Source organism: Stylophora pistillata, chromosome 11, assembly GCF_964205215.1.
Source record: "Stylophora pistillata chromosome 11, jaStyPist1.2, whole genome shotgun sequence".
In the NCBI taxonomy this organism is placed as follows: Eukaryota; Metazoa; Cnidaria; class Anthozoa; order Scleractinia; family Pocilloporidae; genus Stylophora; species Stylophora pistillata.
Genome location: NC_142529.1, coordinates 10,384,797 through 10,397,116, shown reverse-complemented (window position 1 = coordinate 10,397,116; position 12,320 = coordinate 10,384,797). Strand labels below are relative to the sequence as shown.

The following is a 12,320-nucleotide window of genomic DNA, read 5'->3' as shown; positions in this document are numbered from 1 at the left end:
TTTCGATTTTCAAAGCATTTGGCAAGGATTTGTTCGGTCAACTTGTGTCTAATGGCTTATAAATTTTCCCATTTAGATAACAACTAGTACGAGAGTATGCTCAAGGCACTTTACCAAGGAAGATTACCTTCCCCCCACCAAGTCTGGTAGCCAGCGACTGAAAAGAGGTGCTGTTCCATCGAATTTTAACTGGAATTCCTCCTTCAAAGCACGAAGAAAGATTATTCGACATGTCGACAGGTAATATATTCTTTGGTTATGTTTTAATGCATCGTTGAGTTTATGAGGTTACAATGATAAGTCTAGACTAGAATGCTTCTTTCTTATTTTTAAATACTGTATCAGTTTTGGATAAATATTAACTGCTATTGAAAGCATTTGTGAAACCTTGTAGAAGGGATGTATGGTTAAAAAGTATATATACAGACCTCAGGTTCTTCAATTTCTAGAAGGATGTAATTGTTTTAAAATTTAAAATTATGTAAACTATATGAGTATATTAAATTTTTTGGCTTTCTTTGCAGAGATACTCAAACAGATGATAGTGACACTGATGGAGTGGAAAGTGAAGCAATGCAAAGCAGGGAAAGTGTGGAAACAGAGGTGCAGTCTCTGAAGGCTCAGCTTCTGGCCATGCATGGAGAGCTTGAGGCGAGCAGAAAGGAAGCAGCTGCAGCTAAAGAAGAGCTAAGAAATGTCAAGGCTAAAGCAACATTAAGTAAATTTGGTCTGGAGAGATTTGGTCCAGACAACGAGAGTATAAAATTTTACACTGGCTTTCCCACAAATGAACATATTAAGCTTTTTTTTAATTTTATTAAACCCAGTGCTGAACTAATGACCTACTGTTATGCCTCTGGAGAGAGAGAAAACAGACCAGCCTCCAGAAATATGCTTCTAATAGATGAAATGTTTATGTTTCTTGTTCGGCTTAAACTTGGATTATTTGAGCAAGATCTTGCTGATAGGTTTGCAATTCATATATCATCAGTCTCTAGAAAATTGGTAACCTGGTCCAATTTTTTGTATTTTTTTCTTGGAAGTCAAATCATTTGGCCCTCGAGGGCAGATGTAGATAGATGCATGCCTGAGGGTTTCAGAGAACTCTATCCTAGCACCAGAGTGATTTTAGACTGCACAGAGATTTTTGTGCAAACACCCACATCCCTGTTGTTACAGTCACAGCTGTACTCATCCTATAAGAGCAACACAACTTTGAAAGGTCTTATTGGAATCACCCCTCATGGAGCAATATGTTTTGTTTCCACTTTATACACTGGAGGGATTAGCGACAGGGAAATCACAAGATGTAGTGGTATTTTAGACCTCTTAGAAGCAGGAGACTCAGTGATGGCAGATAAGGGGTTTGATATAGGTAACATGCTACAGGAGTATAATGTTGAGTTAAACATCCCTCCTTTTCTGGAAAATCAAGGGCAGTTTTCAACTCAAGATGTGCAAAAAACCAAAACTATTGCAAGCCTTAGAATACATGTAGAACGTGCCATCAGAAGGGTTAAGGAGTATCACTTTTTGGATTCCGATGTTCCTCTTTCAACTTTAGGTTCAGTTAACCAGCTCTATTCTATAGCCTGTCTTCTAAAAAATTTTCAAGGTCCCTTAATCTTATCAAAGTGACAACATTACAATGTAGTGCACTCATTTGGATTAGAAGATCATTCAGAAGGATTAAATATTTAAACTATTACAAAAAGTGTAAGTAGTCATAATGAGTCTTGGTAAATTTTAATTGTTATTATAAGGTGTCAACTGTTACTGGATATAGTATTTCTGAATCAATTGCTCTTTAAACATAATATTGGACATTTTTGGTGTTTTTCTTTTAAGTTTGGTTAATTGGGGGATTACCACATATATTTAATTCTTGAATTTGAGTATGATGATGCAAGTAAATAACAAAACCTTGGCTAAAAGAGCTAAAAAATACTAACAAGAAAGTTAGGTCACATTTCTGTTTCTGCAAAAAAATGCTCCATGCATTCCATGGGTCAACATCACCTCATCCCTCATCCTGACATTATCTGGTTGGCACCAATTTTAGAAAAGTTTTTAAATCTAATATAGTTGTACACAAATTAGAGCAAATATAGAATGGGTTAAAAGAATATTGAAGCTAAATCTTTTCATAACAAATACAGTCTTGAGAGTAAGCAAAGACTAGAGGCAAATCAGCTTAGATAGTAATTGAAAAAAAAAATGTCCACCTTATCTTTAGCCCCTTGGAAAAAAATGGGATCAAAAAGGATTCTTGTGCAGACAAACATGTCATCATTCATGTAACTGAAAAAATCGCACCAGTCTAGACCAGTGAGGCCCAACTGGCACTGGACTTGGTAATAATAAATGTCACTCTTCTTTAAAGAATACTGGTTAGTATTATCCTTGGTAAGATATCTCACATCATCAAATGAGGTTGCCCCCTCCCTAACAACTTTAACCTCCAGTAAACCAAAGGGGTTCTGGTCACTACCAAGGGCATCCAAATCATAAACTTTCCGGTCAGGGCTGCAGCCTAACCATGGGCATTTAGGATTTATAATTAATCCTGATGGGAATAAATTCACTCTGCCATTTTTTGCTACATTAGCATAGACTGTTGCTGCATGGGGTTCAAGTTCTACACCCCTCTTCATTGCTGGAGTTTGAACAAATCTTGCCGGGTTCAGCTGACTTACAAGGTTTTCAAAATTTGAAACTCGCCGGGCAACTGTACCAAACTTGCTTGCTGTTATCCGCTTCTTTCGCAAAAGACGCCAAGTCTCGCTTAAACTTTGAGTAATTGTTTCTTCTTGTACCCTGAGAGAAATCTCACTTGTGACAGAAAGAGAGTCAAATAGGGCTTGCTGGTTTGCCTCCAGGCACACAGACACATTATTTTGAAATCTATCATTTGCACTCTCAAGTGGTAAATCTGGAAATGCAGTGCAGGTAAAATCATTTACTAAATAGTCTGCAGACATTTTTTGTTGATAAGAAATCAAACACCCTTTGGGGACATTTCCAAATTTGCTTGGGACAAATGAAACAGATCTCAGGTCCTGCTCAGAAGGAACAATGGTTACAAACAGAGGCTTTGGCTGTAGACTGTTAAAATGCTCTTTAGTCATTGTTCCATATATTGGTGATGGGGAGTACAGGTTGCTTTTGATGTATTTGTTGAAGGATGCGCCTAGCTGAGGCTTCTTCACAAGTACATTTTGAATTTGCTTTGCTTCAATTTTTTTCCCCCTAGGCACACTCCAGCGCTGCTTCATGCTGGTGCATGTTAGATCATCTGGCAGAGTTCGATGCCCCAGTTGTTTAAGTAAAGCCAGATAATAGAGAAGCCCTATAACATGATGGCAATACCCTCCTGATCCAGCCACACAAGAGCACCTTCCAGACAAAGAATTATTAGCCATGCTTGAAGAAACTTCCAAGGAATGAGGTGGCTCGTTCTTCTTCATCGAACGAAAACATTTCGATGCAATTTTCACCGCGTCGTTGGCCCGTATCACTAAAACATTAAAACATAAATATAAGATTCTGATTGAGAAAAACAAATAAGAAATACTCGATTTTATTACTGACCTTTAATCTCGTGTAGATATCCAGGTTCTGCCATAAACTTGTATGCCTTCGCTGTGCTAGTGCATCCAGACATTTTTTTTGCATATTGGCCGACATCATCGAAGGTCAGCGAGGGAAATATTGAAAGATCTTGGCTCTCTTCAGCTAAAAAAAAGCAATAAAACAAGAACATGAGCAACATAAGTCTAACGATTTGGTAAAAATCTTCAAATTCATACGATCATTAAATTGGGCGAGTAATATCTCTGTACTTCTAGTGGTGAATTAAACAACTTTGTTGGTTCTATCATCATAGTTTCAGGGGAAATCCATGGCCAAAATTCTATGTTTATCGGTAGTAAACAGCTCCTAAACTTTTACGTGTAGTGAATTAACGTATTTTCTTTTTCTCTACTTCTATTAATCGTCCACACGTCGCTATCAAAGTGCAGCAAGAAGACAAGATCTGTAGTCTACATACCTGAAGGAGAGGCCATGTCTGTAACTCGTGGTCGACTTGACGCTGATATTTTTGCCGCGATCCCAGCTGAATATTGACTTTTCCGATTCGAAGATGTGCTAAATGCTATAATTATATGCTAAGCGTATTGGATTTTGAGAGATGGAAGGGTATTTCACGCTTGAATTCAAAATAACTGCCTTTCAGATATGCACACGCAGGACGCTCATGAGACTCATTCGATTTGTTTTGCAGAAAAGCTTGCTCTCCAATTCGGCGTTGCTAGGCACGTGACCAACTAGCTGCAAAGGGCCTATTGTGCTGGAAAACACAGCGAGGTAATATCAAGGTTGGTGCTTGTTGCAGGCTGTCTCTCCATGATTTCCATTCTCTTTGAATTTTGGCTGGTACTTCTGTGTCCCAATGTAACTTCAGAAGGCATACTTCACTGAAAAGGAGCTTAGCAGTGATAGTGACTGGAGAGCCCCACCCTAGCACGTCATAAATGCTGTTGATTGTTGAAATCATTTTTCTCTTTGTCAGAGGTTTGTCCTCCTTTAAGCAAGTTTTGAAGTCGATACTCAGTGTGTCGCGCGCCTTGTTCCACAGTGTACCCAGGATTTTAGTTTCTCTGTTTCCTCTATTTCCCACTAGACTCTTGGCGTACGTCTCTTCTCCTTCCGTCACTTTCTCAACTGAGTTTAGTTGTTCCACGTTACTGTGCCATTTGTGCAGTGTGAAACCGCCCTCTGACATTATATAGGAAGCCTCTTCTTTAAATTTAGCCGCGTCTTCTTCCACATCGCCTCCCCCTTGAATGTCATCAACATAGGTGTCTTCTAAAAGTGCCCGTGCTGTGGTCTTGAACGCTTCGTTGTAACCTTTGATGTGCTTCTGTAAAGTCGCCCCAAGGATGTACGGACTCGACGTGGCTCCGAATATCACTCGCGTAAAACGGTACTCCGCCATGTTTCTATCCGTTAAGTTGTCGTACCATAGGACCCGCTGTGCATCTCTATCTTGCTCGTGTACCCGAATTTGGAGGAACGCTTTCTGAATGTCTCCGGTAACACAGTGTTTCCGCATCCAGTTCCGGAGGAGAATGTCAAACAGGAGAGGCTGTAGTGGCGGTCCAGTCTCCAAACAATCATTGAGAGAGGGGGTCTGGATGTTGGCCCTTGATGAACAATCGTAGACAATTCTCATCTTTGTCGTTTCTGCCTGCTCTCGGATGACTGCCTGGTGGGGAATGAAATGCACTACCTCGCCCGTTTTATAAGGGGGTACAGGTTCCATAATTCCAGCGGCCCCCTTTCCTGCATTATCTGATCGTAGTCCTCCAGCCTCCCCATTCTCTCTAGTTTCCTGGTCGTACTTTTCAGTCGAGCCACTGACAGGTTCTTGTTAGTCGGAAGTTGTACATGATCCTCTTTCCACGGCAACCTTGTTTCATAAAATCCCCCTTGCATCTTAGCTGCTGGAGAAAATCTTCATGTATGTTCTTGTTCTTGGTTGTCCTTGCATCTTTGAGCCCTAAGACGTCCAGCGAGCACAGCTTCTCAAACTCTTCTTGACCGGTCGTGAGAAGGAATTGCTTTTCTGCTGTGACACCTTCTGTAACTGGTCGACTTCCATAAACAGTCCAACTAAGCATCGTGAATTCTGCGCCCGGATCTTTATCAGGATTCGCCCCCAGGATTAACGGTTCTGTAGTGCGGATCCTTTGGTAGTCTGCTGCCCCCAGAATGACATGGACTGGCATAGTGTCGCCTCTTGTCGCCTTCTCGGTGAAGGTTAATCTCCAGAATCTGCCGCACTGTTTCTTAAGGGCCTTGATGTTTGGGTTTGGCAGGTGAGTCAGTACGTCTTTTTCGGCGTTAATGCATTCGACGTCAATAGAAAACCCTTCCACGGCAAGTGAACGTACGGTAACATTGTATATTTCTGCGATTTTCCGCATTGTCCCGTACATCTGCTCTATGCAGCGTTGCTCCTTCCTCGCAGGTTTCAAGTTAAGTTTTGTTATTACATCCATGCACAAATAGGAACTCCGGGCGCCCGAATCAAACATTACACGCACTTCCTTTTCACCGATTTTCGCTAGTACTGTCGGATGAAGGTTACTGGCGTGGTTCATGAGTGCACTCATACTCTTCTCAACCCTCGGATTCTGAAATTGATCAAGTGTAGATTTCTCTTGGTCGCATATCGAGGTGTGATGTTTCCGGTTACAGTTCTTACATCCTCTTGACTTGCATTGTGTCACGCCGTGACCTCCACCAGTGCAGTTCCAACACAATCCTCTCCTTTGCAATATAGCTCGTCTAGCGGCTATGCCAAGTACTTTCGTACAGTTAAGGCTATTGTGCTCTTGAGAGTTGCAGTACACGCAATTTGGTCTGCGGCCTGGCTTTCCCCCACTGTTTCCGAAAAGAAGCTTTTCGGGCCTTTCCTTTTCTTTTATCCACGGGCGATGCTTGAAATCTTCTGCCCTCCTTTTGTTGTCTTCGCTGTCTTTCAATGGGTTTCTCTCAATGTACCTCTGTAAGTTCTCCACGAGTTGTTCCAATCCCCACTCCTCCCAGTCGTCATCCTTTTGAACAAGTATTTCTCGCACCGGTCCTAGCTTATCCATCAGCGTATACACCATGCTTTGAGCGGACGCTAGCTTTTTCATTGTATTAAGGGTGCGAACCACTCTTGAGAGCCTGTTGTAGAAATCGTGAATGATCGCGATCCTGTGAATGTTTGATATGGCCGGAAGTTCCTCCAACTCTTTTATGAGCGCCTTGTGGACCTTGATATCCTTTCCATATGTTTGCTCTAAAATCCGCTTCGCTTCGCCGTATCCACCCTCTGTAAGTGGCAGCCCGAGGATGTCTTCTTTTGGCTTGCCTTTTACTAGTTCCAAAAGGTAATTGATTTTACTTATTTCTGAGATCGCGGCACCATCCACTTCGACCGTAAATTGGTTCCAAAATCGTAACCAATCTTTATAATTGCCGAAAAAGGGTGTTATCGTATATTTCTTGTAATTTCACTGATTGCGGCGCAGTGGTGTTTTTCCCGGCTTTCGCTTCTTCCATTCGTTGTAACTGACTTTCTGTAATTTCCTTTTCGAATTCCAGCTTTTTTCTGTACCACTCCTCTTCTCTTTGGTTTTGAAGAAAAATAGCCTCCTCAATTTCCTTTTGTTGATGCAATTTGAGCTTCGTTTGCTCTTCGTTCACCTTGTGTTGCATATACAATTGCTTCTCGAGTTCCAATTCTGTTTCTTTACGTGCGATCTCCTCCATTTTACCCTTTATTTGGTCGCGTACTTTTCTGAACGCTGAAATGTCGTCTTTGTGATCCATTGTCCATTGTTTGATGTACTCCAGGTCTTTGTCCGTCTCCATCAAGTAATCGGCGGTCGCATCCTTTGATTTTTCCAAACGCTTAATCAATTCTCCAATCTGCTTGTACGCCCCAGAAATATCCTCTGCGTTTCCAATCGCTAAGATTTCCATGATTTCGTCCAGCTTTAGCTTCGCTACTTCCACCTGTTTCCTAAATTTGTCCTCCGTTTGAGCCATGCTGAGGTGAACAACAATTTTCCACTCGCTGCCACGTGTGTTGATTCCCGTACGAAGAAATAATCTTGTGATCCTGTTAAGTCCCAGTGAGTCCCGGCAGGGTCGCCATCTTTCAGTGTGGGGAATCTAATTGCCGGCCCCAATTCCCTGTGACACTGAAGACTCGCGTTGTAGAATTAAACGTTTTTAATAATCTTAACAGCTACTCCCTACGTGCTTCTAAGAGCCCATCTACTATATCACTGCTGACGACAGTGAAAATTCAACATTTTAGCCATCGGTCACCGAGCTCGCAACATGCAAAGAATCTCCAGCTGCCGAATTCAAGACTTCTACTCCTTGGATGCCGTTTTATGATTAATTCCTCTCTTTCCTTACTACTTATTCGTCTCGCAAATGATGTTGAACTTCAACCTGGTCCTGTTGGCTCCTCTAGTTCACATGACATCCTGTCTGATCTTCGGGATTTGTCAACGAAAAATGGGCTTAAAATTATTCATCAAAATATCAGAGGCCTCGTGGCGAATAAGGATAGTCTATGCCAAATGATCGATGATTCCAAGCATATAGACATCATATCCCTCAGTGAGACTCATCTATCGGATAGTGAAGAGGCTCAAGTTCAATTGGATGGCTATACGTTCATTAATAGACCGAGGAAAACAGGCAAAGGTGGAGGTGTGGGAGTTTATATCTCCTCTTCTGTCCCCTTTCATAGAAGACTAGACCTGGAACACAATGGGATCGAATGTATCTGGATAGAAATTCTATTTCCAAAATCTAAGGGTATCCTTATTGGTTTTATTTATCGCCCCCCGAGTTCTTCAAAGCATCTTTGTGCAGATTTTGAAAATAAACTGGAGTCGATGCTTTCTGCTGTATCATCTGAAAACAAAGAATGCATTTTGACAGGCGATATCAACTGCAATTATTTGGTAAGCTCAGACAACAAAGAACTGAAGGCAATGCTATTGTCTTTTGGCCTTAAACAGCTAATCAAGGATCCCACGAGGGTAACGCAAGATTCAAAAACACTGCTAGATGTGATTTACACAAATCGCCCTCAGAATGTTTATAGTGTTAAAACCATTCCCGCCGGCTTAAGTGACCATGATATGATTGGTTGTGTCCGAAAGCTGCATAACCATAAATTCCAGCCAAGAACCATCACCTGTCATAACTATGCTAATTATGATCCTATATCCTTTTGCAATGATTTACAGTCCAATAGTCTCACACCTGTCTTTAAATCCTCCTGTGTTAATGAAGCATGGTCTTTTTTGAAAGCCATTCTGAAAAAATGTATTGATAAGCATGCGCCAGCTATAAAGAAGAGGATCAAAGGGAAACTCTGCCCATGGCTTACACAGAAGGTAAAGCAAGAAATGAATACCAAAGATCAGCTTTTGAGAAAAGCGAGAAAGACAAATCGTGAAATTGACTGGTCTTCGTACAAGCGCCAACGAAACAAAGTTAACGGTATGGTAAAAAATTGCAAAAGCAGGTATCACTGTGAACTCTTACAGGAGACTGTGGGTTCACCTAACAAATTTTGGTCAGCTATTAAAAAACTATACCCTACAAAGTCTACAAAGGAACCAGGAGCAGCTTTTCTCGTTAATGGAGCAGTAGAAACCGACAAAGAGGTTATTGCAAATTCGTTCTGCAAATTCTTCACTGATGTTGCGGGATCTCTAAAAAGAAAGATCTTCCCTCTTTGTAATTTTGTCTGGAAAAGGCCCCTTACAATAGACACTCAGCAGCCGCTAGAGAACTTTGAGTTTAGATCAGTCTCGGATAAGGTTGTCTTTAATGCATTAAAGAGCCTTAAGAGAAATAAGTCCTCTGGCCTTGACAACTTTCCTTCTGGAATGTTAAAGGACTCTGCTGATATAATAGCTAAGCCTCTCACACATATAATTAACCTGTCTCTCGCAACAGGGTCTATACCTACTGACTGGAAAGCGGCTAAAATTGTACCACTTTTTAAATCTGGTTCAATGGCCGAAATCGACAATTATAGGCCTATTTCAATACTTCCTTCAATGTCAAAGATCCTGGAGAAAGTGGTATTTAAGCAGCTGATGGCTCATTTTGAACAGAATGGTCTACTTTCTCATTTTCAGTACGGCTTCCGTCGCATGCGCTCTACTGAACTGGCCGTTACTCATCTAACCGATGTTATCAGAAGAGAAGGTGAGAATGTTAACCTGACAGGCTGTGTTTTCATCGATCTATCAAAGGCGTTTGACACCATCAGTCACTCTGGCCTCCTGAGCAAGCTTTCAACTTACGGAGTTCGTGGAACAGAACTCGCATGGTTCACTGATTACCTTTTCTGCAGATCACAAGTTGTCCAATATAAAGGCGTGCTATCAGAACCTCAATCCATTCTCACAGGTGTTCCTCAGGGAAGTATCCTGGGTCCTATCTTATTCATTATCTTTTTCAACGATGTACATAAACCGCTTCAACACTCGAAGATTATCACTTATGCCGATGATTCAGTCATCTATACCTCTTCTAAAGATATTGATACTATACAGACAAGCCTTAGCGAGGATATGAATAACCTGTGCGAGTGGTTTAAAGACAACGAACTGATCATTAACCTAAAAAAGGACAAGACGGAGTCTATGTTATTTGGAACAGCTAAAAGAATCAACCTTCAAGACAAGGAACTTAAACTTTCTGTTAATGGGACACTCATCAATAACACCTACCTATAAGTACTTAGGTGTTCACCTTGACTCATCACTAAACCTTGCATCACATTTTGACCGAATCTATAAAAAAGCTGCAACCAGAATTAATCTCTTGCGATCAGTTCGTCCTTTGATCGACCAAAAGTGTGCAGAATCGATCTATAACACTATGATCGCACCTATTTTTACCTATTGCGGAACACTTGGTCTTAGCTTTCCAGATTACCGAAAGGAAATGATAAAGAACATCGAACGATGAGGCTTTAAAGTTATTGGCAATAGTTCTTTTAATCCCCCATCCGTGAACAATTTGATCAATCGTAAAAGCTGTTTGTTTGTTTTCGACTGTCTCCTGAATAATGTTTGCACACCCTTTAAGAACTACTTCGAAAGACTGGTTCATTCTAAGGCCACTAGGAATAACGGTATATCAGTGAAATTACCCAAAGTACGTTTAGAATTTGGTAAAAAGAGCTTCTATTACCAAGGAGCAAAGACTTTCAACAACCTGCCTGCTGAACTAAGGTCGTTAGATTCGAGACTGAAATTTAAGAACAAATTGCGAGATTATTTTAGTTAAAAAAATTCGATCTAAACGTGGTTATAGGTATCCTTTTTCAGAGCATTTTATTTTATTGTATGCTTGTCTAGACCTCAAGATCAATGATTATATCTTGTTAAGTTTTATTTTATTTATTTATTTATTATTTTGACAGGACCCCAAGGACAACAGTGTTACACACTGATGGGTTTTCAATCCTGTATAAAAAATTCGTTATTATTATTATTATTATTATTATTATTCGAAATTCGATCCTTCAATCACTTAGCAACATGAAAGCAAAGTAACGATCATCAAAACTGTAACACAACATGTCACGCAGTCAGAACATTTCTTACCCATATAATTACGTAATAGAACTTGTACGTCCCACTTAAATTTTGTACTTTTATAATCCAAACAATAATTTATGAGGTTAGCCAAATAAGAGTTGTATCTGCTTGATCTATTAGGACATCATGGATACCTCAGCAGCTAGGTGAAATGTTTCTTTCAAAAAGCAAACTTACAAACTTGGCATATACATTACCTCCTCTCGAGGAAAGCAGTTCAACCATTTCTCTTTAAGGTTAGCATCCCGTTTTATGGCTGATTCAGTGTGATCCACAACGTTTCCACGGTGCAAAGCCAGCCACAGATCGTTGAGAAAATTGACTCACAATCTCGGTTTCTAAAAAAAACTCACAAGCACAGTCTTCGATGTGTGACAGTTCTCTGTCGGGAAACTGACGGTCCTCTGTCACCATTAGGGTTTGGGGATACTGAGTTGCTGATGACAGTGTTTTGTAATTTGCTATCAGGTATTCCTCCAATAGACTGCTGATTTCATGACGTCTGATAGCTGATGCGCGTGTTGCCTCATTGGTTGATGTCATGTTCATTCTAAGATATTTTTGATAACTTGTGAGAACCTTGGGAGCCGCCCATGCGCCCATGTGACAAATTTTAGCTAAACCCTCTCCAGGCATACTACGAACATCAAAATGGATTGGCTCTCTGATTGCTGTTTCTTGAACTAGGTCAGCAACACTCTTCACTACCTCCTTGTACACTTCAGCTGCTATGGTTTATGATGTTATCATATCAAAATTCGCCCAGGCTGCAGATGGCCTAGAAGAAGCTGGTCAACCTCTTGCATTGGATAGTCATTGTAGATTTGCCAATTATTCAGAGCCATGATTGCTGCACTTGAATCACTCCAGGTAGATTGTTTCAGACAAAGTAACTAAATAAAAAAAACATGGGAAAGAAAAACTGTCTAGTTCATAGATGAAGGACATAACCAATCACATAAATTTGACCCAAAAATATTATAGCAAGAACATGTCACTATTGTAAAAAATAGGTACCCAACGGGTACTTGTGTCTGCTGCAATAGGATGGCGTTTTCACAAAGAACAGTGGCATATGTTACTCCAGTGATTTTTTTAAAAAAAGGTCCGCTATGC

The 12,320-nt window shown here is 40.6% G+C and overlaps 4 protein-coding genes across 5 annotated transcripts in view; 1 reads left to right on the top strand and 3 right to left on the bottom strand.

Moving 5' to 3' along the window:
• LOC148719985 (uncharacterized) overlaps positions 1-2,385 on the top strand; it is a 3,110-nt gene extending 725 nt beyond the window's left edge. For both annotated transcript variants that reach the window (XM_088737803.1, XM_088737802.1), the window contains 2 exons: positions 77-240; positions 525-2,385. In XM_088737803.1, the coding sequence (XP_088593929.1) occupies positions 77-240; positions 525-1,638 (1,278 nt within the window). In that variant the 3' untranslated portion in view covers positions 1,639-2,385. The remainder of the gene's footprint in view (positions 1-76; positions 241-524) is intronic.
• LOC148719984 (uncharacterized) lies at positions 1,731-4,352 on the bottom strand. Its single transcript, XM_088737804.1, has 3 exons — positions 4,052-4,352; positions 3,592-3,735; positions 1,731-3,517 (listed from the first exon to the last, which is right to left on the bottom strand). Exons 1-3 carry the CDS (start codon positions 4,065-4,067, stop codon positions 2,190-2,192), a joined length of 1,488 nt encoding a protein of 495 aa, XP_088593930.1. The 5' UTR covers positions 4,068-4,352; the 3' UTR covers positions 1,731-2,189.
• Positions 4,313-5,326, bottom strand: LOC148719983 (uncharacterized). Its single transcript, XM_088737549.1, has one exon. The coding sequence runs from the start codon at positions 5,324-5,326 to the stop codon at positions 4,313-4,315; it is 1,014 nt and encodes a 337-aa protein (XP_088593675.1).
• LOC148719982 (uncharacterized) lies at positions 5,091-7,605 on the bottom strand. Its single transcript, XM_088737548.1, has 2 exons — positions 7,261-7,605; positions 5,091-7,058 (listed from the first exon to the last, which is right to left on the bottom strand). Exons 1-2 carry the CDS (start codon positions 7,603-7,605, stop codon positions 5,409-5,411), a joined length of 1,995 nt encoding a protein of 664 aa, XP_088593674.1. The 3' UTR covers positions 5,091-5,408.
• Positions 7,606-12,320: the final 4,715 nt, after the last annotated feature.

Excerpts from the sequence above, each read along its gene's own strand:
- LOC148719984 (XM_088737804.1), bottom strand. Across the intron at positions 3,518-3,591 it reads ATATCTACACGAGATTAAAG|TGATACGGGCCAACGACGCG; the intron begins GTCAGTAATAAA and ends TTAATGTTTTAG.
- LOC148719983 (XM_088737549.1), bottom strand. The coding sequence starts at position 5,326 with ATGGAACCTGTACCCCCTTATAAAACGGGCGAGGTAGTGCATTTCATT.
- LOC148719982 (XM_088737548.1), bottom strand. The coding sequence starts at position 7,605 with ATGGCTCAAACGGAGGACAAATTTAGGAAACAGGTGGAAGTAGCGAAG. Across the intron at positions 7,059-7,260 it reads AATTGTATATGCAACACAAG|AAATATACGATAACACCCTT; the intron begins GTGAACGAAGAG and ends TGAAATTACAAG.